This window comes from Euleptes europaea, chromosome 19, assembly GCF_029931775.1.
Source record: "Euleptes europaea isolate rEulEur1 chromosome 19, rEulEur1.hap1, whole genome shotgun sequence".
Taxonomy (NCBI): domain Eukaryota; kingdom Metazoa; phylum Chordata; class Lepidosauria; order Squamata; family Sphaerodactylidae; genus Euleptes; species Euleptes europaea.
In genome coordinates, this window is record NC_079330.1 from 12372583 (window position 1) to 12398606 (window position 26024).

The 26024-nt window shown below is 48.3% G+C and overlaps 1 protein-coding gene across 1 annotated transcript; it reads right to left on the bottom strand.

Moving 5' to 3' along the window:
- CEP104 (centrosomal protein 104) lies at positions 1 to 25678 on the bottom strand. Its single transcript, XM_056864897.1, has 22 exons — positions 25611 to 25678; positions 23385 to 23511; positions 21613 to 21786; positions 20621 to 20759; positions 20079 to 20141; positions 19291 to 19367; positions 18967 to 19135; positions 17536 to 17694; positions 15117 to 15347; positions 14067 to 14270; positions 13697 to 13864; positions 12741 to 12914; positions 11713 to 11889; positions 9396 to 9602; positions 6823 to 6933; positions 6416 to 6452; positions 5106 to 5187; positions 4289 to 4397; positions 2546 to 2684; positions 2043 to 2110; positions 318 to 414; positions 1 to 137 (listed from the first exon to the last, which is right to left on the bottom strand). Exons 2-22 carry the CDS (start codon positions 23495 to 23497, stop codon positions 1 to 3), a joined length of 2835 nt encoding a protein of 944 aa, XP_056720875.1. The 5' UTR covers positions 23498 to 23511; positions 25611 to 25678.
- Between the last annotated feature and the right edge of the window lie 346 nt (positions 25679 to 26024).

The window sequence follows — 26024 nt, forward strand, 5'->3', positions numbered from 1 at the left end:
TCATCGCTTTGCGTATGTTCTGCCAGTGCTTTTATTCAAGCCGCCTCGCGGGGTGGGGATCTTGCTTCCAACCAAAGGGGAGCGGAGCTTTGTACTGGCTGGCCCTGATCTGTTCAGCACTGTTCCCGCAGGTCTGCCTATGAATCAGAGGGAAAAGAGTGAGAGGTGTGAGCCCCCAAGGTTGCGGGTGGTGCCTATTTAGACCCCCACCCAGGAACAAACACCCATTACTGCCTGGCACCTAGTGGGGCCATCCGCAGAGATCTGAACGTACTCGGTGACCCCCATGAGCAAATGACCCTTGAGGGATGCCGTACCAGCAGCGGGCTGTGATGAGAAGCTCTTATTCAAGGAGGGCCCCCGCCTCGGGTTCACGCGGCACCCGTCTTTGCCCATCAGATGCATCTTCCAGGCCTGCAGGTGAAAGGGAGAGAACGAAATCAGACTGGGTCGTGGCGGAGGCAGCCGACGCGCTGATGCGCTGACGCAACAGAAAGCTAAGTTCAGGGCTCGACACAGCCGAGCCTGCAGCAAATGCGAAGGACCCGGAGGTGAGTCTCTGTTGAAAAGCAACACGGTGCAGAACCACACGCATCTGGCACGTGCCACTCTCGTCTCCCAAGGGGACAGGCATCGGCCAAAGAAAGAGCTTGTCAATGATTCTCTACCCATTTAATGTATTACCGTCAGCCTTATTAACTGGTCGTTATACTGGTGTTCCCCTCCCCGACAGATTGGGCCCTTGCTCTAATGAAGAGATTGAAACTATTCAACATGTTCTCCTTCGGTGCCCTTTTTATCCAATGTGACGATTAAAACCCCTAAATCCTATCCTGATTCAGATGGAGGGACTTTCTAATTATTCAAAGGCTCTCACCTTTCTTAAATACCAGGACCTTAAAACTATAGAAATTGTGGCTGTTTTTGTTGGTGTGATGGCAATCCGCTCTTCCTTATAATAAGTTAAGTTATATGCTTAATGTACCCGGATAAATGTTGGATATGCCAATAAAGGTATCTGAACTGAAACTGATCCTCTACCCCCCTCTTCTTTACCTGGCAGGAGGCACTTCGCTGTTAGCTTCCTGAGCAGAGTTTGTGTGTGTGGTTGGGAGGGGCTGTGGCTCAGTGGTAGAGCATATGCTTGGCATGCAGAAGGTTCCAGGTTCAATCCCTGGCATCTCCAATTAAACGGACTAGGCAAGTAGGTGATGGGAAAGACCTCCGCCTGAGACCCTGGAGAGCTGCTGCCGGTCTGAGTAGACAATACTGACTTTGATGGACCGAGGGTCTGATTCAGTATCAGGCAGCCTCATGTGTTCATGAACTCAGTCCAGCCGCTGGAAGAATATGTTTACTTTGAACTGGCATCTGTCGGAGAGCTTTGAGACATTCTTTGCTGATAACGGTCACCTGTCAGGAACTCGCAAAAGGCTTCCCACCTTTGCTATGTTTGCCCTTGCAATAACTCTGTAAAGCAGATCACCAGTCTTTGTCTGGCCACTTAGGCTTAGAAGAGGGCGCTGCCTGCAGGGCCAAAAAGATCTTGTCAATACAAGCACACCTCGTTTTATGCCGCCTCACTTTATTGCGCCTCGCAGATGTTGTGTTTTTAAGCAAGTCTCTTGGAGCCCATTTTTTTCAACAGCGCGTGCTCACTTCATGCCTCTGTGTCACATTTTGGTAATTCTTGCAATATTTCAAACTGCTTACAGTACATTTTAAGACCTAATGCTGTGGCACACTTCATAAACTACAGTAGAGTGTGACCATAACTTTTATATGCACTGGGAAAACCGAAACGTTTGTGTGACTTGCTTTATCGGGCTGGTCTGCAATTGACCTGCAGTAACTCTGAGGTATGCTTGTACTTTGGCCAGTTTTCTGCTTCCCCCTTTCGGGCAATAATGGTGATGGGACCAGCCCAACAAGCCCAGGAGTTGTTATGAGATGTTGCAGCGAAGAATTATCTTAAGAAAAGCCAAGCCCCACCCCGAAACGCCAAGCCCCCCCCCCCCCGCAAAGAATGAATTCGTTCTCACTTCCTCTCCTGGAGAGAAATTGTCATGGCACAACGGACAACGATTGGCCACTTTCTCGGGTTTGGCAGCTGGAAAGAGGAAGGAGAGAAATCAGAGAGATGTATAAAGTCTATCGACACCTATGGTTTTGCACTTAGAAGAAGAGTTGGCCTTTATATGCCAACTTTCTCTACCACTTAAGGGAGAATCAAACAGGCTTACAAGCACCTTCCCTTCCCCTCCCCACAACTGACACCCTGTGAGGCAGGTGGGGCTGAGAGAGCTCTAAGAGAGCTGTGACTTGCCCAAGGTCACCCAGCTGGCTTCAGGTGGAGGAGTGGAGAAACAAATCCAGTTCACCAAATTAGCCTCCGCCACTCATGTGGAGGAGTGGGAAATCAAACCCGGTTCTCCAGATCAGAGTCCACTGCTCCAAACCACCGCTCTTAACCACTGCACCAAGCTGGCTCTCTAGCCATTGGTCAGTGCCGTCCTCTTGACGCTTCCAAATCAGAGGGGCTTACGGTTGCATGCTTTCCCCTTGACGTGTCTGGGCAGCTCCTCCTTCGGCAGGGCCTCGCAGCAGCGGGAACACTTGCCGAAGTTGTCCTTCTTGTCGCATTCGGTGAGCAAGTGCTCGGTCAAGCTGGCAATCTCTACAACCTGCACCGAGAAAACCAACCAACCAGCAATCAAGCAACCCCAAAAAAGGCATAAGGTCAGAGTCGAGGCCCAAATCAGCCTCGCCAGGCACCAGAAGTGTTCCTTTATACCTATTTCTTGACAACTCCTAAGAACATAAGAAAAGCCATGCTGGATCAGACCCAGGCCCATTAAGTCCAGCAGTCTGTTCTCACAGCAGCCAGCCAGGTGCCTCTAGGAAGCCCACAAGCAAGACGACTGCAGCAGCGTTATCCTTCTTGTGTTCCAAACACCTAATATATTCAACATGCTCCTCTGATCCTGGAGAGAATAGGCATGCATCATGACTAGTATCTCTTTTGACTAGTAGCCATGAATAGCGCTATCCTCTATGCAAATGCCCACTCCCCTCTTAAAGCCTTCCAAGTTGGCAGCCATAGGAAAAGTCCTGCTGGATCAGACCAAGGCCCATCAAGTCCAGCAGTCTGTTCACACAGGTGCCTGCCAGGTGCCTGTAGGAAGCCCACAAACAAAACGACTGCAGCAGCATCCTGCCTGTGTTCCACAGAACCTAATATAATAGGCATGCTCCTCTGATCCTGGAGAGAATAGGTATGCCACATGACTAGTATCCATTTTGACTAGTAGCCATGGACAGCCCTCTCCTCTTAAAGCCTTCCAAGTTGGCAGCCGTAAGAAAAGCCCTGCTGGATCAGACCAAGGCCCATCAAGTCCAGCAGTCTGTTCACACAGTGGCCCACCAGGTGCCTCTAGGAAGCCCACAAACAAGACGACTGCAGCAGCACCATCCTGCCTGTGTTCCACAGCACCTAAGAATAGGCATGCTCCTCTGATCCTAGAGAGAATAGGTATCCTAATTTCTTAAGAGCTTTTTTTCTTGCTAGACTGAATGCTAAACCTTCTATGGAGCTAGATCATGATGGGTAGCCGTGTTAGTCTGTCAATAGCAGTAGAAAAGAGCAAGAGTCCACTAGCACCTCACAGACTAACAAAATTTCTGGCAGGGAATGAGCTTTCATGAGCTACAGTTCACTTTTTCAGAAAGCTCATACTCTGCTAGAAATTTTGTTAGTCTTTAAGGTGCGACTGGACTCTTGGTTTTTTCTAACCCTTCTATGAAAGGTAGATACACGAACCTACCATTGTCAGAAAGGATCCCTGCCCCAGGATGTGGTGATGGCTGCCAACTTGGAAGGCTTTAAGAGGGGAGTGGACACATTCATGGAGGAGAGGACTATCCATGGCTACTTGTCAAAATGGATACTAGTCCAGGATCAGGGGAGCATGCCTATTATATTAGGTGCTGTGGAACACAGGCAGGACAATGCTGCTGCAGTTGTCTTGCTTGTGGCCTTCCTAGAGGCCCCTGGTTGGCCACTGTGTGAACAGACTGCTAGACTTGATGGACCTTGGTCTCATCCAGCATGGCCTTTCTTATGTTCTTATGACTTGGTGCCAATCACACTCTCTCAGCCTGTTTTACCCCACATGGCAAGGATAACACAAGGAGGGGAGAGTCTGATCCTGGAAGATAAGATGCAACAACAACAACAAAAGCCCTCTTGAATGTTCCCGGAAGCCTGGCAAAAGGACAAAGTTCTTACCTGTTTGCAGTGATCACATCTTGTTAACATGGGGCAGCGCTTCCAGTAGTGGAGGTCCAGACCTTCCTCTGTGAAGGATTCATCCCTTTCACCGCAAAAGATGCAGAGGCTGGAGTGGAAGAAAGGCAAGGAAGGTAGAGGTTAAGGCACACTGCCGGCAAGGGCTGGGACGTCTGTCTTTCCCCCTCAAAATTGATTTGCTCGGCCTTGGGAACACCCCCCCCCCCCAGAACACTACGCATGCTGCATCATTCAATATTATGAACTGACTAAAGCAATTTTTTAAAGAGAGTTGTGGTGGCCATCTTGGATTTGGCTCCCTAGAGGCAAAGGGCCATGTTTTTGCAAGGTCTCCTCGATATCCGTTTCTGCCGGTACGCTTCTCTCATGTAGAAGACAGACAGCTTGGTGTAGTGGTTAAGAGCGGTGATTTGGAGAGGTGGACTCTAATTTGGAGAGTGGGTTTGATTCCCCACTCCTCCACATGAGCGGCGGATGCTAATCTGGTGAACTGGGTAGGTTTCCCCACTCCTCTGCATGAAGCCAGCTGGGTGACCTTGGGCTAGTCACACTCTCTCAGCCCCACCTACCTCACAGGGTGCCTGTTGTGGGGAGGGGAAGGGAAGGTGATTGTAAGCCCGTTTGATTCTTCCTTGAGTGGTAGAGAAAGTCGGCATATAAAAACCAACTCTTCTTCTTCTACTACTACTACAAGCCACAGACTTCTGATCCTGCAAAGTAGTCCTTACTAGCTTTGGCTTCCATTGTCACGTGCTCTTTTCGCTGACGTTTTGCCGGTGGCGCTGTTGTTACTTACTTGTCAAGGTAATTTGCCACTGAGGAATGGTCATCAGGAACCTCAGTTGTTGCAGGCAAGGGGGCTTTTTTGGTGAGCTCGCCTTTTAAAAAAAGGAAACCACGTTATTTTGACTCTTGCCAATATTTACACTCAACAGATACATAGCTCAACTCTTTTGTTCACTTTTCCAGAACCAAAAATCAAATGTATATAGCTAACTGGGCAGAAATACAAGTTTGAGAAGGTCTTTGAAACAGCATCTGGACATCCACTTGTCAGGGATACTGTAACTAAGAATTGTCCTACAAGAGGATGGGCTGTATGATCCTTGGGGTCCCCTTACAATTCTTTTAGAACAGGGGCGGGGAATCTTTTTTCCGCCAAGGGCCATTTGGATATTTATAACATCATTCGCGGCCATACAAAATTATCAACTTAGACATTAGCCGACCAAGCCCCAAGCCGGAGTTGCTCCTCCTCCGCATGGTCAGGGCCGGATTCTACAGCCGGCTCCTGCGACCTCCGCCTGTAGGGATGAAATGAGGACACACTGGCTAAGAACTCCCCCCACCCCTGAGCGTACATTCTGGCCCTGCCCCCTTTAACCCCTCCATTGTTGCCACTTCCGCCCCCAGCCCTCTTGTAGTACAGAGGAAATACGTTTCTCCACGGCCCGGGTGGGAAAGGGTTAACACCGTTTCTTAGGCAGTCCTAGCAGCCCCATAGCTAAAGACTCTTCTGAAAGGGGGGAAAAGTTCCTTTTCTCGGCAAAACAAACTCACATCTGCCTTGAATAGAGGCTATTCCTGTCTGCGGGAGGGGGCGGATCGCCAGTCTTAGATCCTTCTGAGCTAGAGATCTGCCAGGACCCACGAAGGGCCAGACCAAATGATTTCATGGGCCTTAAATGGCCCCCGGGCCTGACGTTCCCCACCCATGTATTAGAAGAAGAGTTGGTTTTTATACGCCGACTTTCTCTACCACTTAAGCAACAATCAAACTGGCTTACAATCACCTTCCCCTAACCACGACACCCTGTGAGGCAGGTGGGGCTGAGAGAGTGTTACTAGCCCAAGGTCACCCAGCTGGCTTTCATGTGGAGGAATGAGGAAACCAACCCGGTTCACCAGATTAGCCTCCGCCGCTCATGTGGAGGAGTAGGGAATGAAACCCAATTCTCCAGATCAGAGTCCACCGCTCCAAACCACCGCTCTTTACCACTACACCACGCTGGCCCTTCTCGGAGCACACACACTTGCGTACAACACTCTGTTCGTTTTACATCACAAATACTGTATGTTTCATAAGAGCATTAAAAAATACCCTACCTTGATTCTTGGGCTTCTGCAAATCATTTTCTTTTTCCTAAAAGAAGTAGAAAAAATCCTGAAAAGATTAAGCCCCCAAATCCACGACCCTAACTGAGCAATACGACTGCTACAGCTCAGCGGGAGAGCACATGGTTTTTCCACACCCGATCCCCTGGCTTCTCCAGTTCGGTGGATCTCGGAATGAAGAGCTAGGAAAGGCTGCCTCCGCAGACAGCCTCTGCAATTTGGTGTTCTCCAAACCTATGAGAGTTGCTGATTTTTTGGGTGGGGGGATTTAAAAACAGGAAAGACAGAAACTGAGACTTAAATTTTGCCTATTCTATTTGCCTCCTGCTGGCCACTTCCTGAAAGAATAAAGCAGTCAAAGTGGGGTTTTTTTTTTTGGGGGGGGAGCAGTCAGGTACCTTTGGGGTGTCATTCTGCATCTCCTTCAGCGCTGCCAGCTGACCTTGCAAAGCTTTGATCTCCTCTTTCTTTTGCTTCTCAGATTCTTCTGCGGCCGCCTTTTTCTGCGCCTGTCAAGACAACACACAGCTGAAGGCAGAGCGACCTTCGGGACCACAACCGCCCGCAGAACTTAACATGTCCCTGTTCTGGGCAACGGCGCTCCAGGAGACTTCTGGCGGATAGGATTCCTAAATGTTCTCGGCCTGCCAACTGGGCAAGCTTGGGCACAAGCAAAGTTGGCACGGACTCGTGCTGTTTATTTTCTGCTTGAGAGAAGGGAACTGAAATGAAGGTGGAGGCTGTGGTGCAGTGGTTAAGAGCAGTGGTTTGGAGCGGGGCTCGATTCCCCACTCCTCCACGAGCGGTGGATGCTAATCTGGTGAATGGGGTTGGTTTCCCCACTCCTACACATGAAGCCAACTGGGCGACCGTGGGCTAGTCACAGCTCTTCAGGGAGCTGTTCCAGTTGGCAGCAGAGGATAGGACTCTCAATGATGGGTTTAAATTACGGGTGGAAAGGTACTGGTTGGACATTAGGAAACATTTTTTTTACAGTGAAAGTAGTTCAGCAGTGGAATCGGCTGCCTAGGGAGTTGGTAAGCTCCCCCTCTCTGGCAGTCTTCAAGCAGCAGAAGCCCACAATAGTACCTCTTATCAAAAATTACAATGAATCCATTTATAAACATCAAATTATTTCATGAAATAAGCTTAGAATAATAACTGAAGTTCTTTACGAAACAAGCATACACCCGGGAACTTGTCTGTATATTACCAGTGGAATTACTACTGTACACTACCTGTGGAAGTACAACCTGATAAGAATGTACATTACCTGTTGAATTACAACCTGATTGTTTTGAAATATCATTACTTGAATTTATTTGACTTACTTACAACTTGAATTCGTTTAATTTTTATTAAATATATGTTCAGTTTGAATCTTTACCTGGTGAATTGACCTGTATGCTGTATATCTAATTTAAAAAATTGATGCTGATAAATAGATTCATTGTACTTTTTGATAAGATGTACTATTGTGGGCTTCTGCAGACTGGATATTTTTAGTGACTCTATTCCCCCTTTTTATAGTCTTCAAGCAGCGGCTGGACAAACACTTGTCAGGGATGCCCTAGGCCCGTGTTGGCGAACCTATGGCACGCGTGCCACAAGCGGCACGCCGAGCCCTTTCTATGGGCACGCGTGGAGCCGCCGCCCCCCCGCCCCCCACCCCCTCCTTGCGGCCTTGACGCCATCTGCCTCCCGCCGCCCCGCTCCGCCTTAGCAGCAGCGCCGCCGCCCCACCCAGGCACCGCTTCAGACCCGCCGCCGCCCGCTCATGCTCGGCCCCGAGGGCTGCCCTGCCGGCCGCCCCGCTATGCCTGCCGAGTCGCCCCCGCCTCCTCCTCCACCGCCCCCTTGGCTGCCTGTCCCCCTCCTCCGCCCCTCCCCGCGGCCTCGGTACAAGTTTCCGACGCGCCGCAGCCAACTTTGTCGAGGGGCGGGGGCGACTCGGCGGGCGTAGCGGGGCGGCCGGCAGGGCAGCCCTCGGGGCCGAGCAGGAGCGGCCGGTGGCGGCAGCGGGTCCAGAGCGGCGCCTGGGTGGGGCGGCAGCGCTGCTGCTGAGGCAGAGCGGGGCGGCGGGAGGCTTGCGGGAGGCTGGCGGCGGGCGGCTCTTTCGCTTGGACTTGCCACTGAGATGCACATTTACCCCATCCAGATTCTCAAAACTGCATGGGGTTTTTTTTTGTCTATTTGTGAAAGAGAGGTTTTGCCTTGGACTTGCCACTGAGATGCACATTTACCCCATCCAGATTCTCAAAACTGCACGGGGGGGGGGGGGGGTTTGTTGTCTATTTGTGAAAGAGAGGTTTTGCCTTGGACTTGCCACTGAGATGCACATTTCCCACATCCAGATTCTCAAAACTGCATGGGGGGGGGGTTTGTTGTCTATTTGTGAATGGGAGGTTTTGCCTTGGAGTTGCCACTCAGATGCACAACTCAACAATAAGCCCCCCTGCAGAGTTTTGAGAATGCAGATGGGGGAAAAGGTGTTTGTCAGTCATTGCCATGATTTAATTTTATGGATGACAAAGGATAGTACAGTTAGTTCTGAAAATGAAATCCTTAAAGTGTGGAATTCTCTGCCAAATAATTTTAAATCAATGAAAGCACTTGGGATTGCTTTCCTTACTTTGTTTGGATCATTTTTTGCTTGTGAGCATAAGATGTTAACATATGAATTGTTTTTTCTAAACTAAAACCTCAGTATTCAGGTTAAATTGCCGTGCTGGCACTTTACGATGAATAAGTGGTTTTGGGTTGCAGTTTGGGCACTCGGTCTCTAAAAGGTTCGCCATCACTGCCCTAGGCCAATCCTGCACTGAGCAGAGGACTGGACTAGGTGGCCTGTATGGCCCCTTCCAACTCTGTGTTCCTATGAACTAGTTTGTTACAGCTTGCGTTGATGCACCAGTCAGTACAGTCCCTAAAAGAACCACGGGACGCGGTCGCCAAAGCCCCTCAGGTTTACCTTTGTGTCGACCTCTGGGAGCCTGCCGTCGATTTTAGCAATCCCGTCGAAGAGTGTCTTGTAGAGAATGTTCTTGCGGGTGTTGGCATCGTCGGGAGGAAGGTAATCTAGGACGACAGCCTGGTGCTGGCGGTACATGTCTAAGATGATCCGGATGGCTGTCTCTCGGACTTCGTACACGCGGTGCTCCAGAGTTGCTGTTGCAAACTACGAGCAAAGACAGATGTGTGATTTTTTTAAAGGGTGGTGGAAGTGGACTCAAAGGGCCGAATTTTTTTTACCCTGAAACACACTCCTATTTTTCTGCCCCAGAGCAAGTGCTGGCAAACCAAAGTCTGCGTCAGGGGCACACACACTCTATGGAGGGTGTCTATGGGCTGGTGCCAGTAACATCAATGACATCTCTCATCTTATCCCTGGAACAGCCACGGACCCTTTTTTAAAAAAATATATGGTTTTGTTTTTAAAGTGAAGGGTCAATATGTGAATATATAAAACATACGCATGTAGCTTTAAAACACGAATAAACCGAGTGGATGAGAGAGGGACAAGACTGAAAGCCGATGAGGTTCAACGTGCATGCATGTGTTTTAAGTGCCGTCAAGTCACTTCTGACTCAAGGGGATGCTATGAATCAATGTCCTCCGAAACGTCCTATCATTAACAGCCTTACTTAGGTCTAGCAAACTGAGGGCCGTGGCTTCCTTTATAGAGTCATTCCATCTCATGTAGGGTCTTCCTCTTTTCCTGCTGCCTTTTCCTGCTTGCGTACATGCAGATGTCCAAATTGCAAAGCTGGGTTTACTCAACATGTGAGGAACTCCCTATTACAGCCCTTAAGACTCATACATTTGTTCTGTCCCCCACACCCAAGAAAAGGAAGACAAAAGAGGCTGTTTCTAGGAAGACTGCGCTTGCATTGGGGATTTAAATGTTTCTTTGAACATCCCCTGGGAGCTCAACTACAAGCCCTTCCTTGTTTATTTTAAACAGTGTCTTCATTTTTGAAAAATCTACCTGCCAGGCGAAGAAACATTGATCCATTCCTCACTGCTGTTTTCTCATGCGGAAAAAGCCAGAGCTGTTTATACTCCTGCTGGAGGGAAACTTAAAGGTATGTGTATTTCCCCGCCCCCAGCAGAGGTAAAAGGAGTTTGGAATGGGGTGTTGTTTTCTTACTGAGAAAAAAACAAGGCCGAACAGGGTCAAAGTTTCCCTGTCTCTCCATGTCGTTCTCCTCGACAAAGCAATCCAGGCGGCTAAATTCTTTTCCCTAGATTTAACAGCCATTGGCTATTCATGTGCCATTTCACACTTTAAAAAAAAAAGGGGAGGGGATGAAAATTAATATTTTCTTGTCGCTATAAAGAGAAAAGTTGCCACACCTCTCACGAAATCCACTGATTGACTGGACAGCAGATAACACAGTATCCGCTTCTCAGAAAGAGTCATTAGCTGTTTTATCCAGGGAGTGATATATTTATTTTGTGCAGTATTATTTTGTGAATATGCTAAAACAATGTGGGCTGGGGTGACTAAGTTCAACGAACAAGGAAGAATCATAATAGTTATGTAGCTGAAGACAGGTGCAAGGGTTGGGTTGAGTGAGACGCTTCATCTCTACCGGCTCTCTGAATAGCATCAGTGTTGACAAACAAAGAAGAAGAACAGTTGGTTTTTATATGCCGACTTTCTCTACCACTTAAGGAAGAATCAAACCAGCTTACAATCACCTTCCCTTCCCCTCCCCACAAGACATCCTGTGAGGTAGGTGGGGCTGAGAGAGCTCAAAGAGAACTGTGACTAGCCCACTATCACCCAGCTGGCTTCATGTGGAGAAGTGGGGAAACCAACCCGGTTCACCAGATTAGTGTCAGCCACTCACGTGGATGAGTGGGGAATCAAACCTGGTTCTCCAGATCAGAGTCCACCGCTCCAAACCACCGCTCTTAACCATTACACCACGATGGCTCTCTCTACAAAGACAGGCAATTTGTAGAAAGCTCTTCAGGAGCCAGTGCCTTACTTCTGTATACATTTTATATGTGGGAGAATGATCCCATGTTCTCCTGGCAAGAGGAATCATATTCAGGGATGTTATATGCTGGAGACTGATCAGCATTACGGAAGTCTATTCTCCTAGAGGCCGGTCGAAAAAGAGTATTTTTTCAGGAGCGGTTTTAAGGAACCTCATGTTAGGTTGAAGTAAACCGAATGGGAAGGCAGGGCACGTTTCATTCCTTTTGCAGGAGAAGCACTGCTACCTGGCCCAAATCTCTAGGCTGGAGAAAAAAGCTGCAGCAGCTCAGATCCCTACCTTCATGACATTATCGACAGTAAAGCCGGTGTTATCCGTTCCGAGATCTCTCAGCAAGCGTTCCACTAAGTCCACCTGGCTCATCGCCAGATGCGTAGGGGAATTGGACTTCAGCGGCTGCACCAAGTGAGCGGGGATAATCTGAAGAGGCTTCACTTCGATACAGAGCGCCATTTCCTGGAGAGAGGAACAAAACAAGCAAGCAGTTAAGGCACCTGTCCCAAGAAAACGCTCATTCAAACCTCAACTGTTCATCAGCAATCAAGCCTTGAAGCTTTTATTTCACACACTGCTTTAATTTGAAGGAGAGTTGTTTTTTATATGCCAACGTTCTCTACCTTTTAAGGAGAATCAAACAGGCTTACAATCTCATTTCCTTCCTCTCCCCTCAATAAATACCTTGTGAGGTAGGTGAGTCTGAGTCTGAAGAGAACTGTGACTGGCCCAAGGTCACCCAGCAGGCTTCATGTAGAGGAGTGGGGAATCAAACCCGGTTCTCCAGATTAGAGTCCGCTGCTCAGGTGGAGGAGTGGGGAATCAAACCCAGTTCTCCAGATTAGAATAACTTTTAATCAAACCTGGTTCACCAGTTTAGAGTCCGCTGCTCAGGTGGAGGAGTGGGGAAACAAACCCAGTTCTCCAGATTAAAGTCCACTACTCTTAACCGCTACACCACACTGGCTCAGGACTCATACCTCACTCTTTTACTACAGACCAACATGGCTACCTGCCCTGGTATTCCTTGGAGGTCTCCCATACAAATACTTGCCAGGGTTGAGGCTGAAAGTGTGTGACTGGCCCAAAGTCACCCAGCAAGCTTCCATGGCAGAGTGGGGATTCAAACCTGGGTTTCCCAGATCCTAGTCCAGGACCTTAATCACTACGCCACACTGGCTCTCAATGTTATATCAAAACAATGGTACTCAAAAGGGACTTCTGCACACTAGCACATCTGTCTCAAAAACACAGCTTGGGAACAGCATCCAAAGCATCCATTCCAGCACGGCAGCCTCTGCAGACCTGCTCACCTGGATGAAGTTGGCAGAGGCGACGCGCAGGCGAGCCGAGGAGTCTCCAGTCCTGGAAAGGAGATTGGTAAACACCCTCTCCACGCAGTAAGCTGTCTCCTGCTTCCCGAGTTTATGCTTGGGGATGTACTTGGTGATGATCATTTTCAAAAGCTTCAAGGAAGCCTGAAAAACCTGCCATGAAAAACACAGACAACTAGAGACGCTATTAAAAAAGACGGCTGTCATCCCAAGCAATTTGCTTTGCTTTCTAGCGGAAAGAGACCAGAACCATGATTTCCTAATAAGAAACCAATTCAAGGCATGAAAGGATGTGTGTCGGTAAGAAATAGATGGAGGCATTTGGGGGCAGGGAATAGGGGGAGAAAGATCTGGGAGGATCCAGAGAGTCCTAGGTTTGGGATACACAGAATGGCCAAAGTGAAAGACAGGCTTGGAGGGGGGAAAGAGAAGGAAGGATTAAGAGGAAGAGAGGTTTTGATTGGTTGGGGGAATGGAAAAGCATTAAGTTGGGGGAACGTTATCTGTCACTGCTAGATAGCCACAGATTGTTATATAAAAAACAGGCTTAGAAGAAGAGTTGGTTTTTATATGCCGACTTTCTCTACCATTTAAGGTAGAATCAAACCGGCTTACAATCACCTTCCCTTCCCCTTCCCACAACACCCACCCTGTAAGGTAGGTGAGGCTGAGAGAGCTCTAAGAGAGCTGTGACTAGCTCAAGGTCACCCAGCTGGCTTTGTGTGTAGGAGTGGGGAAACCAAACGGTTCACCAGATAAGCCTCCGCCGCTCATGTGGAGGAGTGGGGAATCAAACCCAGTCTTCCAGATTAAAGTCCACCGCTCCACACCACCGCTCTTAACCACTACACCACGTTGGCTCCTTAGAAGGAAGCCCTGTCATGGGAGATGTAAAAAAGCTAATATAGAGCCATGCTGCCCCCAATCTTACTCACGGAGGAGACTATGTCTTTTATGGCTCTTGTTACGAGGAAGATGGCAGCCCTGAGCAAGTTCTTGAGATCCTCCTTCGGCGTACTGATGGGCATCTCCATCATCTTCTTGTACATGGCAAGCAATGCATCTTCGCGGTAGGACCATGTTTTGGAGTAGGCCCCAGCAACCTGCCAAATGGAGACGTTGGGGGCTGAAAACAGCCTGAAGAAGGCAGGTACCTATAGCTAATACCCCACGCTTTTGGCAGAAGTTTCCCTCTGCGGTATGACCGGAGAGCTCTAATAGTGGGTACGTGGGAGCTCAGAACTTGTGCCTCCGATATGCAAGAGGCATGCCCTACCCACTCAGCCAAGACTTGTGGGTCTTTACCAAGGCTTCCCCAAAGACTTCGATAGCCGGCCCGGCCTCCCTCAAGGCTTTCTCCGTCAAGGGCTCCGGCTCGCCTGTGATGCCGCTTCTCGGCGTCTCGCTGGGTTCGTCCTCGTTCGGTTCAGGATCGAAGCAGGCGAACCCTTCTTCCTGCTGCTTACGAATAGCAGGAAGAGGCCTCTCATCGTAAGGTAGGAACTCGACCTAGTTGAACAGAAAGAAGAAGAAGAGTTGGTTTTTATATTTCGACTTTCTCTACCTTTCAAGGAGAAAAAAACTCGCTTACAATTACCTTCCCTTCCCCTCCCCACAACAGACACCCTGTGAGGTAGGTGAGGCTGAAAGAACTGTGACTAGCCCAAGGTCACCCAGCTGGCTTCATGTGGAGGAGTGGGGAAACAAATCCAGTTCACCAGATTAGCCTCCGCCGCTCAAGTGGAGGAGTGGGGAACCAAACCCGGTTCTCAACATCAGAGTCCACCACTCTAAACTACTGCTCTTAACCACTACACCACGCTGGCTTTACACCACAAAGATCTCGACACTTCTGTACATAGCTTGAAGTGCACTGTTGCCTGCCCTTCTACTTCTTGTGGCTCCTCTGCCATACATCCTGCATTTGCAGGTTTTGAGTAGCTTGGATGTAACCAAGGCTGTTATTAGGGAGGTTTGTTGGACCATGTGGGAGTCTGAAAATATCATTTCATTACATTTTTAAATCCAACTCTTGCTGGAGGTGAAATATCTTCTGTGTTGGGCCAGAGTACATCCCAACCTGAGAATAAGCCCATTCTGAGAATGTTGGAAGTTTAGGCTGGGTTATTTACCTTGAACCTGTACAGAGTTCAGGTCCTTTAACCCTTCGTTACATCAATTACGTCTCAGCCCCACCTACCTCACAAGGTGTGTGTTGTGAGGAGAGGAAGGGAAGGTGATTGTAAGCTGCTCTGAGATTTCTTAAAGGTTGAGAAAAGCGGGGTATAAAAACCAGCTCTCCTTCTTCTTCAGTACAGACACAAAAAGCCCAAAAACCACAACAACCCCACTCACACTTATCTTTGGAAAAGCCTCAGGTGAGACAAGTCCCTGGGCTACAGGAGGAGAGAAAGAGTGCTGAGTGAGAGACTCTGGAGAAACAGCTTCTGGCGGCTTCTCAGGCGGCAGAGGCTCCGGGTTATCCGCTTCCATCTTATCCTGCTGAGGAGAAAGGAAGGTCTTCTTTTGCGGAGGAGAAACAGCAGGATAAACCACCGGCTCCAGGGGGAAGTCAGGCCTTCGAATCTGAGTTGACAAGAGGGAGAAACAGCGTCGGGTGAGGTTTCTGGATGCCACCCCCGTGCAAACAGCTTTGCCAAATGAACACATGAAGCTGCCTTCTACTGAATCAGACCTTTGGTCCATCAAAGTCAGTACTATCTACTCAGACCAGCAGCGGCTCCCCAGGGTCTCAGGCAGAAGTCTTTCTCATCACCTACTTGCCTAGTCCTTTTAACTGGAGATGCCAGGGATTGAACCTGGGACCTTCTGCATGCCAAGCAGATGCTCTACCTCTGAGCCACAGCCCCTCCCCAAGCCACCATCTGTCACGTGCCCCAATTCCAAACTGCAGCTGGAGGATATTATGGAAGGGTGACAGAGCAACTGAAGCAAAAGGGGAACAAAGAAACTCAACCTAAAAGTTAGGGGAAACCAAAGGGGTTGAGCGGAACACTTACCTAATATAACAACCAATAAATCTATTTTTAGGCCCTGTGTTTGTAAATACAATTGTGCACAATATATAATAAAAATAGATTTATTGGTTGTTATATTAGATAAGGGTGACAGAGCAGTCAGGGTCTAGAACTCCCTGCCATTTTTTTTCCTTTAAAAAAAAAAGGGGGGGGGGCGGAATGAAGTTCTAGGCCAAACTAACTCTTCCTTGGCAAGATAACTGCATAAATTATACACCAAAGCCCTAGCCGCTGGCAATCTTATTCAGCAACCACTCTGGCTTCAAACATCTAACAAGGCATCATTGACATATATCTTAAGGCTTAGGACCTTTCTTCTTTTTAAAATGAAAGAAGAGAAACCAAGCTTTGAACTTTTACAACTCTTAGAGATGTGAAGACTTGGAAAATTTAGAGAGAAAGAAAATGCTCCCCTCAAGGACTCTATTTTTGGTTCAGATTTTCAAATGGAAAAATGAGCACTAAAAAAAAAACGATTAAAATGTATTTCATTTTGGAAAGAATGAAATGTGCTAAAATAGAAGAGAGCACAGCTCACTCTCTCCCTTTAGCATAGGGTATGTTTGTGGTTTTGCTTGTAGAAAACCAAGGCATTGATTGCTGCTAAATTCCATAAATGTGCCAATCAATACAATTTTATATTGCCAAGTTATAAATGATGGTTGTGGAAACAGAAAGGAACGTATGCCATACACTTCAAGTTTCCCCCCAAATTTCCATTTTGTTCCTGAAAAAAACAAGAAAAAAGCTTGTTCCTCCCTCATGGCTTCGAAATTTTTCATCTCCCACAACAGTACAAATACAACAAACAATATTTGGACGGAGAAATTGGAAGGAATTTGAATTGCTTTAGAACACAGTTTGGTTTGGGTTAAAGAATCTTTTAGCACTCTCAAGTCATGGAACTGATTAAAAAAAACCAAATCTGACAGCTACACTGATTTGGGCTGCTGTAACTTCCAGGATAGGCTACTGCAAGGGCTCTACATTAAAGGGCTGCCCTTGAAAACAACCCAGAATCTTCAACTGGTGCAGAACCATTTAATACAGAGCAGGTTGGCAAGATCACAAACAGCCTGCACTGTGCCAGTTACACTGGATGCCAACCTGCTTCTGGGTTCAATTCAAGGTGTTGATTTCAACCCATTCAAGCCATTCATGCCCTGGGACCTGTCCATCTCAAGGACTGTCACAGGTACACATGAACACATGAAGCTGCCTTATACTGAATCAGACCTTTGGACCATCAAAGTCAGTACTGCCTACTCAGACTGGCAGTGGCTCTCCAGGGTCTCAGGAAGAGGTCTTTCACATCATTAGTCCCTTTAACTGGAGATGCTGGGGATTGAACCTGGGACCTTCTGCATGCCAAGCAGATGCTCTACCATTGAACCACAGCCCCTCGTGTGCTGATTGGGACCAGGACAGCAGACCCTGTTGGAGGTTCCAACAATCCCTCATGTGGACAGTGACAGCAGCAACCAGAGCAAATTTCAGGTATCTGCCCTCCCCCACCCCCCGCCCGATGGAATCTTTTTCCTAAGTGAGGAAGGCCACATCCTTTAATATTTCATAGGAAGCGTTAAGATATTCCTATTTCCCCTGGCATCCGGAGAATTTAAAATGGTAAAAAAAGATCCCTTTCGAACGCAAGGTGGTAGAAGGTGAATGCTGAGCCAACGAGAGCAGCCACTGAATCATTTACAACCGGCGCTGTGGCCAGCATCGCCGCTCACTGTCAGATCCGGATCAAGGAGGTTATGCAGTTCCAGCTGCTGGTAAACTCTCAAGCGGTAGTCCTCCATCTGTTGCTTCTTCTGCTTGGCGAGATCGTAGTCCTCCCGCTCGACCGCACAGCGCTTCTCCACCTCGTAACGCCCCAGCCGCTCCCCAACCTGAAATACAGGGGCTCCAAAGTCACTGCTGAAGGTGGACGCCTCCTTTCTAATGTTGCGGAAAGTGAGTTTTGGGACTGAGAAAACTGGGGAGGGGTTTTTTGCCCAAAAGGGCTTTTGAAGGCCCACTGGAGAACTCACTAATTGTCCAGATTTTTTTTTTTAATGTTTTGGGCAGCAGCTGCCTCCCCGGCACGAGGATCTTCGCTGCGTGAATGGAAGCATATGCAAGAAAATATTTTAAAACAATACGTTCATTTTAAAAGGGATCCTGTAAAACAAAGCTTCTGCCTGAAATGCTGAAAAGTTACTATTAGAAGAAGAAGAGTTGGTTTTAACGTGCCGACTTTCTCTACCACTTAAGGAAGAATCAAACCAGCTTACAATCACCTTCCCCTCCTCTACCCAGAACAGACACTTGTGAGGTAGGTAAGGCTGAGAGAGTTCAGAGAGAACTATGACTAGCCCAAGGTCACCCAGCTGGCTTCATGTGGAGGAGTGGGGAAACCAACCTTGTTCACCGGATTAGCGTCCGCCGCTCCTGCGGAGGAGTGGGGAATCAAACCCGGTTCTCCAGATCAAAGTCCACTGCTCCAAATCACCGCTCTTAACCACTGCACCACGCTGGCTCTCTTGAGTTAAGCATGACCTCACCCCGATGCTTTGTGGTTGCGCCCACCACCCTGTGTCAGAATTCCAAGGGTGCCCACAGGCTCAAAAAGGTTGGGGACCCCTGCTGTAGGATATAAACTTCTTTCCCTCAAGCTAGAAACCCAGATTCCCAGAGATCTCCCTCCTGTAAATGGCCAAGAGAGACCATGGCTGTCTGGTGCTCCATTCTGGCAACCAGCCCCTCATAGAATCATAGAGTTGGAAGGGAGCACCAGGGTCATCTAGTCCAACTCCCTGCACAATGCAGGAAATTCACAACTACCCCCCCCACACACACACACCCCAGTGACCCCTACTCCATGCCCAGATGGCCAAGATGCTCTCCCTCTCATGATCTGCCTAAGGTCACAGAATCAGCATTGCTGACCGATGGCCCTCTAACCTCTTTTTAAAACCTCCAGGGAAGGAGAGCTCACCACCTCCCGAGGAAGCCTGTTCCACTGAGGAACCACTCTGTTAGAAAATTCTTCCTAATGTCTAGACGGAAACTCTTTTGATTTAATTTCAGCCCGTTGGTTCTGGTCCAACCTTCTGACAGCCCTTCAACCACCTGAAGATGGTTACCCTCTGGTAACCTAAGTCATGCCATTCCGGCAGTACCTTCTGCAGGTCCGCAATGGCTTGCTTGAGTTTCTTGGCATGATCGTAATGTTCGTGCCGCACCGCTTCGTATTTTTTCTCGTCCAGTTTCCGAATGATCTGAGCCACCTCTGGATCTTGGTACATGTCAAAAGCCAGATCATCCAGGGGTGAAATGGAATCTGACTTCCTGGGGAGGAAAGGGAGGAGAGCATTTTTGGAGAGCCATACGTTAATACCACTGCATCACATCTGAGGCAAGGGTGACAGATTTAACCCTTGGAGAGTTCGGAGGGATAAAACTGTGGCAGGTGGGAAAACGTCACACAGCAAGGGCGCTCTTACCCCATGTGTGTTCCATCTAAGGCCGAGTCATCCGGGTTGTTCCCGAGGTAATGGTCAATCAGCTTCTCTCTTGACGTCTTTTGAAAGACAAATGAAACCATCACAGAAAGTTTTGTTTTGTTAACGGACCGGAGTTCGTCGCTCTTCGATGGCTGTCAGTGTTCAAGGGAAAGCTTTCCACGCTAACTGGACCGCCACAGAACCCCTTTTCATTGCAAAGGATTCTGGGGCATATTCTAGGGAGCAAACTCAGTGGACTGGTCGGGTTTTCTGGGACTTCTGTACGAACTGAAAGAGTGCCACTGAATGCACCCACAGCTGTTTTGCAACTGTTGTTATATAATAACAATAATAATAATAAAGGAGGATCGAGGAGAAGGAGGAGGAGAAGAACCGGCTTTCGATCACCTTCCCTTCCCCTCCCCATAACAGACACCCTGGGAGGTAAGAGGGCTGAGAGAGCTGTGATTTGCCCAACGTCATCCAGCTGGCTTCATGTGGAGGAGTGGGGAAACAAATCCAGTTCACCAGATTAGCCTCCGCAGCTCATGTGGTGGAGCAGGGAATCAAACCCGGTTCTCCAGATCAGATGCCACCGCTCCAAACCACCGCTCTTAACCACAACACCACGATCCTATTTCTCCTAGCATCTGGAGAATTTGAAATGAATAATAATTATTATAATCATTATTAAAGCCAGCAACCAAACGGACTATCCCTGCGTCTCTGTCTAAGAGAATGCAAGTCAGAAGAAGTGCTTCCTCCACCCCATTATTTAATCCACTTACATGGCTGAAGTTACCGCTGTGGTCTGCAGCTTCGCCAATGATATTTACTGCGACTAGAGCCACCTAGAACACAGGGGAAGAGACAAAGAGATAGGGGTAGGGTGCCAGATACTTAAAGGAAGGCTTACATTCTGCACCAAGAAAAGCTTAGCCCTGCAAAACATACCAGCAAATTTGCAGAATTCTTTTACGTTGCAGAATTAAAAAAAAAAACCTGGGGGAGGAGGGGTTCTTCTGAGAACCCCAAGACTGAAAACCGCTGCCTTGCAGACTTGGAGCACTTTCGCCCATCCTAAATAATGCACTTCCAATGCACTTTGCAGCTGGATTTTCCTGTGTGAAGCGGCGACATCCACCTGCAAACGATCGTTAAAGTGCATCGAAGGTGGATCGAAAGTGCGTTACTCAGGATGTGTGAAAGCGCCCTTAGTATTTGATAACGTCTCAGCCTGACTTCTTGAAGGCAGTCTTCTTTGGTCTGCTGAAGGATGTCTGCAACGACGACCTTTCGAAAGACCGGACAAACTCCCCCAACATCTCACCTGGCTGTACAAGTTGTACCTGTTGACATAGCTCTTGTGGAATGTCAACTTAAGGTACTGGCCAACTGCGTCCACGTAGACGGATTTCAGTTCTCGGGCTTTGTAGCTCGTCTTCTCGTTGTCCGAGAGAGACACATAGCTGTCGTGGAGGGAGACAGAGAAAACATTCACCACGAATAGTGCCGGTTCTGCTCAGATAGGGCAACCTCTAGACACAGCGACCACACTTAAAAGAATCATAACCTCAGCTGGTGCTGAACTACACCCCATCATGCACCTCTGCATAAAAGACACATCATGGCTGCCAACTCTTCTTTGTGGCCTTGATTTTCCTCCCAACATACCCATGCAGAGCAACCACTGAATTCAAACCCTTCCTCCCACAAAAGAGATGGTTTCCACGGAGCTTTGGCTTCACCCCATGTGTTTTTATTCTCTCTGGAAGTGAAGTCTAAATACCCATGGATAGCATTCTTCTGGCCTCTGCCATCTCCTTGGTGGAATTTAGATTGTAAGTTCCTAGAGGCAGGGACCTGTGTCTTTTGTGTGAGAACCCATTTTACATTCCAGTCACCTCGACTGAGTTCCTGGAACTGAGCAGATCTCAAATCAAACTACATTTCTCTGGACGATTGACTTATTTGGGAAAACCAAGCTCAGTAGTCCTCAGGTATGCCTGCTCCCACTCCTTGACCTGCTTCTAGAAAGGGTACTTCCAAATGGCAGCTTCCCTCTGCAAATGTCACGTGACACCATGTACAAGGTACCACCGGAGCTGGCCTGTGATTGTATTAGCATTCTGCTGGGGCTGTTAAACCGTTCGGACCATCAGCAATTGCCACACGCTGTTCCCCTTGCAGCTCATCTGTGCCAGTCCAATGTGGCCAACGCTCTCGAAAACCTCTTGCTCTAAACACCATAATGACTACTGTGCTTGGGTCAGATAAGCACAGATGTGCGTACCAGCATATCTGCAGTAGAGGGAGGCTTACCCAAGTCTTCTGAACCTCTCTGTCTTGTGCGGTGCAAAGTATTCAGGTAGGTTATCGCTGATATAGAACTCGATTTTGCTGGAGATCATGTACTGGTGAGCCAGCAGCTGCAGTTTTCGAATTCTACATCGCTCCACCATCTGAAGGACGATCTCTTGGGGGTACTGGCAGAGCCTGGAAGAGACATGCAAGTGCTTCATCAGCCAAAAACTTCAGCTTGCCTCCTCTGTTACCCAAAAACTCAGATTACAACCGGGGGTGGGGGGGGGGAGGCAGAGAGATGGAGGAAGAGATCAGGCTTCATCTTTAGTATCATCGACAGCACTCAGTTGGCACCCAAACTCAGCCTGCTGGTTTTCACAATGAGACTGAGGAAAAAAAACTGGAAAACATATCATGCCAACATACAAACACTATTTCTTCACAAGAGAAATCTGTGAGGGATGCCATCAAATAAACAGCAATTTGATTAAGGCCATTTTATTTAGCCCAGAACTCAGCAATGTTCTGAACCCCAGCCTTCCATACCCAAGCCCAAACATTTAAAACTAGCTTCGGAAATTAAGAAGTAGTACAATGGGCTGAGGACCAGATTAAAATCTATTTAATACATTTTTTATCCAAGGAGCTCAGAGCAGTGTATGACTCTCTCGTCCCCATTTTATCCTCACAACAAGCCTGCAAGGTAGGCTAAAACTGCAAGAGAGTAACTTGCCCGAGGTCATCCAATGAACTTCACAGCAGAGTGGGGATTTATTTATTTATTCAAACATTCCTATCCCACCTTTCCTTGTAGCTCAAGCCGAGTTTGATGCCTAGTGGGTGCTGTCCCAGATTTTAGTCCAGCTTTGTAACTGCTCAATACTGGCCAAGAAAGAATTAAATCTCAGCCTCATTCTGAATGTGAAAGATATAAGCCAGCCTTTATTTCATACTTCCGCTACTGTAAAGGAAAAAACCCTCATGGTCAGAAGGGGGAGAACCTGATCATGATGGCAGGAAACAATTAATCAGCTATTTGAAGAAGAGTTGGTTTTTATATCCTGCTTTTCTCTACCTTTAAGGAGTCTCAAAGCTTCTTACAATCGACTCCCCCCCCACAACTGACACCTTGGTTTTAAAACGTTGGTTTTAACGTGCCGACTTTCTCTACCACTTAAGGAAGAATCAAACCAGCTTACAATCACCTTCCCTTCCTCTACCCAGAACAGACACTTGTGAGGTAGGTGAGGCTGAGAGAGTTCAGAGAGAACTGTGACTAGCCCAAGGTCACCCAGCTGGCTTCATGTGGAGGAGTGGGGAAACCAACCTGGTTCACCAGATTAGCGTCCGGTGCTCCTGCGGAGGAGTGGGGAATCACCCGATTAGAGTCCACCGCTCTTAACCACTATACCACACTGGCTCTCCCAGGGGAGTTTCAGGGATACTATTTTCAAGGTTGGCACTGTCTAAGTATATGCCCTCCCTTACCCAATAAGTATAAACAGGTATTACAAAGCCTGTATTTTCTTTTCTTAATAGAAACAGACATTGTAGTGGTCAGTACAGACGCCAGAAAAGTCCTACTACAAAAGGAAGCTAGTTTCACTTGTGTGTGTATGTGTGTGTGTATATATATATATATACACACACACATATATAGAATTCATATATATTCAGGAGGTTGGAGACCCCATCCAAAGGTATTGCCAGAATCCTCATGGACCCCACGAACCTGACAGCGTCTGAAATGGGAGTTAATGCTTTCCTCAGATCGCTTTCACTTACAGTACCTTGGTGACCTCCATCCATTGACAGTTGGCGCGTGGACCATCAGTTCTTTTGCACTGAAGCCATCCTCATGTCCTGATGAACTTATAACGATAAAACCAATCTTGTGTGGCATCCTCCCCTCTTGAGCTAACCAGAAGCACACAGAACAAAATCACATACTTTTGCAAAATCACAGACCGCAGCCTTCATGCAACAATGTGTCTGAAGCCAGTCAGCAACATCCAGTCTAAAACCTACATCCTATCACACCTCACCAATCATGATGGGTAGCCGTGTGAGTCCGTCTGTAGCAGTAGAAAAGAACAAGAGTCTAGTAGTAGCTTAAAGACTAACAACATTTCCTGAAAGAGGTGAACCCAGGGTACCCAACTCATGGCCCCACTCGACTCTAGCCAATAGACTGGACTAATTCTGGCTCCGCTACACCATTAAACTATGGGTAACGGAGAAAATGGGGACCAATGCTCAGCATTCATTCTTCAGCAACGGCCAGCTCCCAACTAGCCCAAGCATTAAAAAAGATGGCTTCTTCTGTTGTTCACCGCTCAGCACCCAGTAATCAGAGCTCTACTGCCTCTGAAAATGGAGTTTCCATTGTACCATTACAGCTAATAGCTGTTGGAGGATCTCTCTCCCTTACATTTGTTGAATCCTTAAACAAAAAGATGAAGCTAGATTTGTTTGTTTGTTTACTTATTTATACATACATACATACATACATACATACATATATACGTCTACCCCACCCTCCCCAGACAAGGTCGGGCTCTGAAAAAGAAACCATCTTAAGAAAATGCCCCCCCATAGCCAACATAGGGATGCCAACTATGGGTTGGGAAATTCCTGGAGATTTGCAGGTGGAGAGAGGGATCTAATGACACAGATCCCACCCTCCAAAGTAGCCATTTCCTCCAAGGGAACTGGTCTCTGCCGCCTGGAGATCAGTTGTAAATAGAACAGGCTTCCTCGGGAAGTGGTGAGCTCTCCTTTCCTGGAGGTTTTTAAGCAGAGGCTAGATGGTCATCTGTCAGCAATGCTGATTCTATAACCTTAGGCAGATGATGAGAGGCAGGGCATCTTGGCCACCTTCTGGGCATGGCATAGGGGTCACTGGGTGTGTGTGTGTGGGGGGGAGAGAGAGAGTTGTGAGTTTCCTGCATTGTGCCGGGGGTTGGACTAGATGACCCTGGTGGTCCCTTCCAACTCTATGATTCTATGGTTAACATAAGAACATAAGAAAGGCCCTGCTGGATCAGACCAAGGTCCATCAAGTAAAGCAGTCTGTTCACACAGTGGCCAGCCAGGGGCCTCTAGGAAGCCCCCAAACAAGACGACTGCAGCAGCACCATCCTGCCTGTGTTCCACCGCACCCAAAATAATAGGCATGCTCCTCTGATACTAGAGAGAATAGGTAAGCAGCATGACTAGTATCCATTCTAACTCTGTGTGTGTGTTAAGTGCCATCAAGTCGCTTCCGACTCATGGCGACCCTATGAATGAAAGTCCTTCAAAACGTCCTATCTTTGCCAGCCTTGTTCAGATCTTGCAAACTGAGGGCTGTGGCTTCCTTTATTGAGTCCATCCATCTCTTGTTGGGTCTATTCCATTCTAACTAACAGCCATGAACACCCCTCTCCTCCATGAATATGTCCACTCCCCTCTTCAAGTTGTCAGCTCCAGGTTGGGAAATACCTGGAGGTTTTGGGGACGGAGCCTGAGGAGGGCAGGGTTTGGGGAGGGACTTCAGTGCCATAGAGTCCAACGGCCAAAGCGGCCCCTTTTCTCCAGGGGAACCGACCTCTTTCAGCTGGAGATCAGTTGGAACAGCGGGAGATCACCAGGCCCCACCTGGAGGCTGGCAACCCTAATAGGCCCCCTACTCTTTTTTTTGGGGGGGGTGAACAAAATCTCTTGCCACCACCCTTCTCTGCTCACAGCCACCATAGGAAGAAAACAAAAGATCACCCCCTCGACTATTTATAATTTATATAATTTAATTTATATTTATAACTATTTATATTGCCACAGTCACATACCCTCCCATTGGCCTTCCTTCAGGGGTGAGGGGCCTCCGCCTGTCTCTGCGAGGTGGGAGGGCAGAGGCCCACACAGGCGGGCGGGTGGGTGGCTCGGCCGGTCAGTCGATCCCTGGGAGGATCCCTGGAAGGATCTCCCCTTCTAACTAACCTTCCCCCTCCCCCCCCCTTTCTCTTCCCCCTACCTACTTTATTCCGGCTCCATCACTAGGGCCACTGATCTCCTAGCAACCGCTTGGACGTGACTGCGCACGCGCGTGCCCCGCCGAGCGAGAACGGTACTCCCGCGCATGCGCCAGTGGTCTCCCCGCCCCTCCCTTTCCCCCTTCCGTTGACCGACTAAGGCGGCTGCGGAGGTGAGCATGCGCGCCTTGCTACGCCCGGCGCTTGAGCCTTGGAGGCGTGGCCCTTTGCGCGTGCGCCGTAGGTGAAAAGCGTTTCACCGCCTCGCTGCGAAAGGGCGCGGGAATAAATCAAATTTTAAAAAAATGTTATTGGTTGGATATTTGGCGGGGTTTGTTGCTCTTCTTTTTGTAGTTCCAACAGGCTGCTCCACCAATGCGAAACAGCGAATAAAGATTAAAAAAAAAAGACATTAGGAAA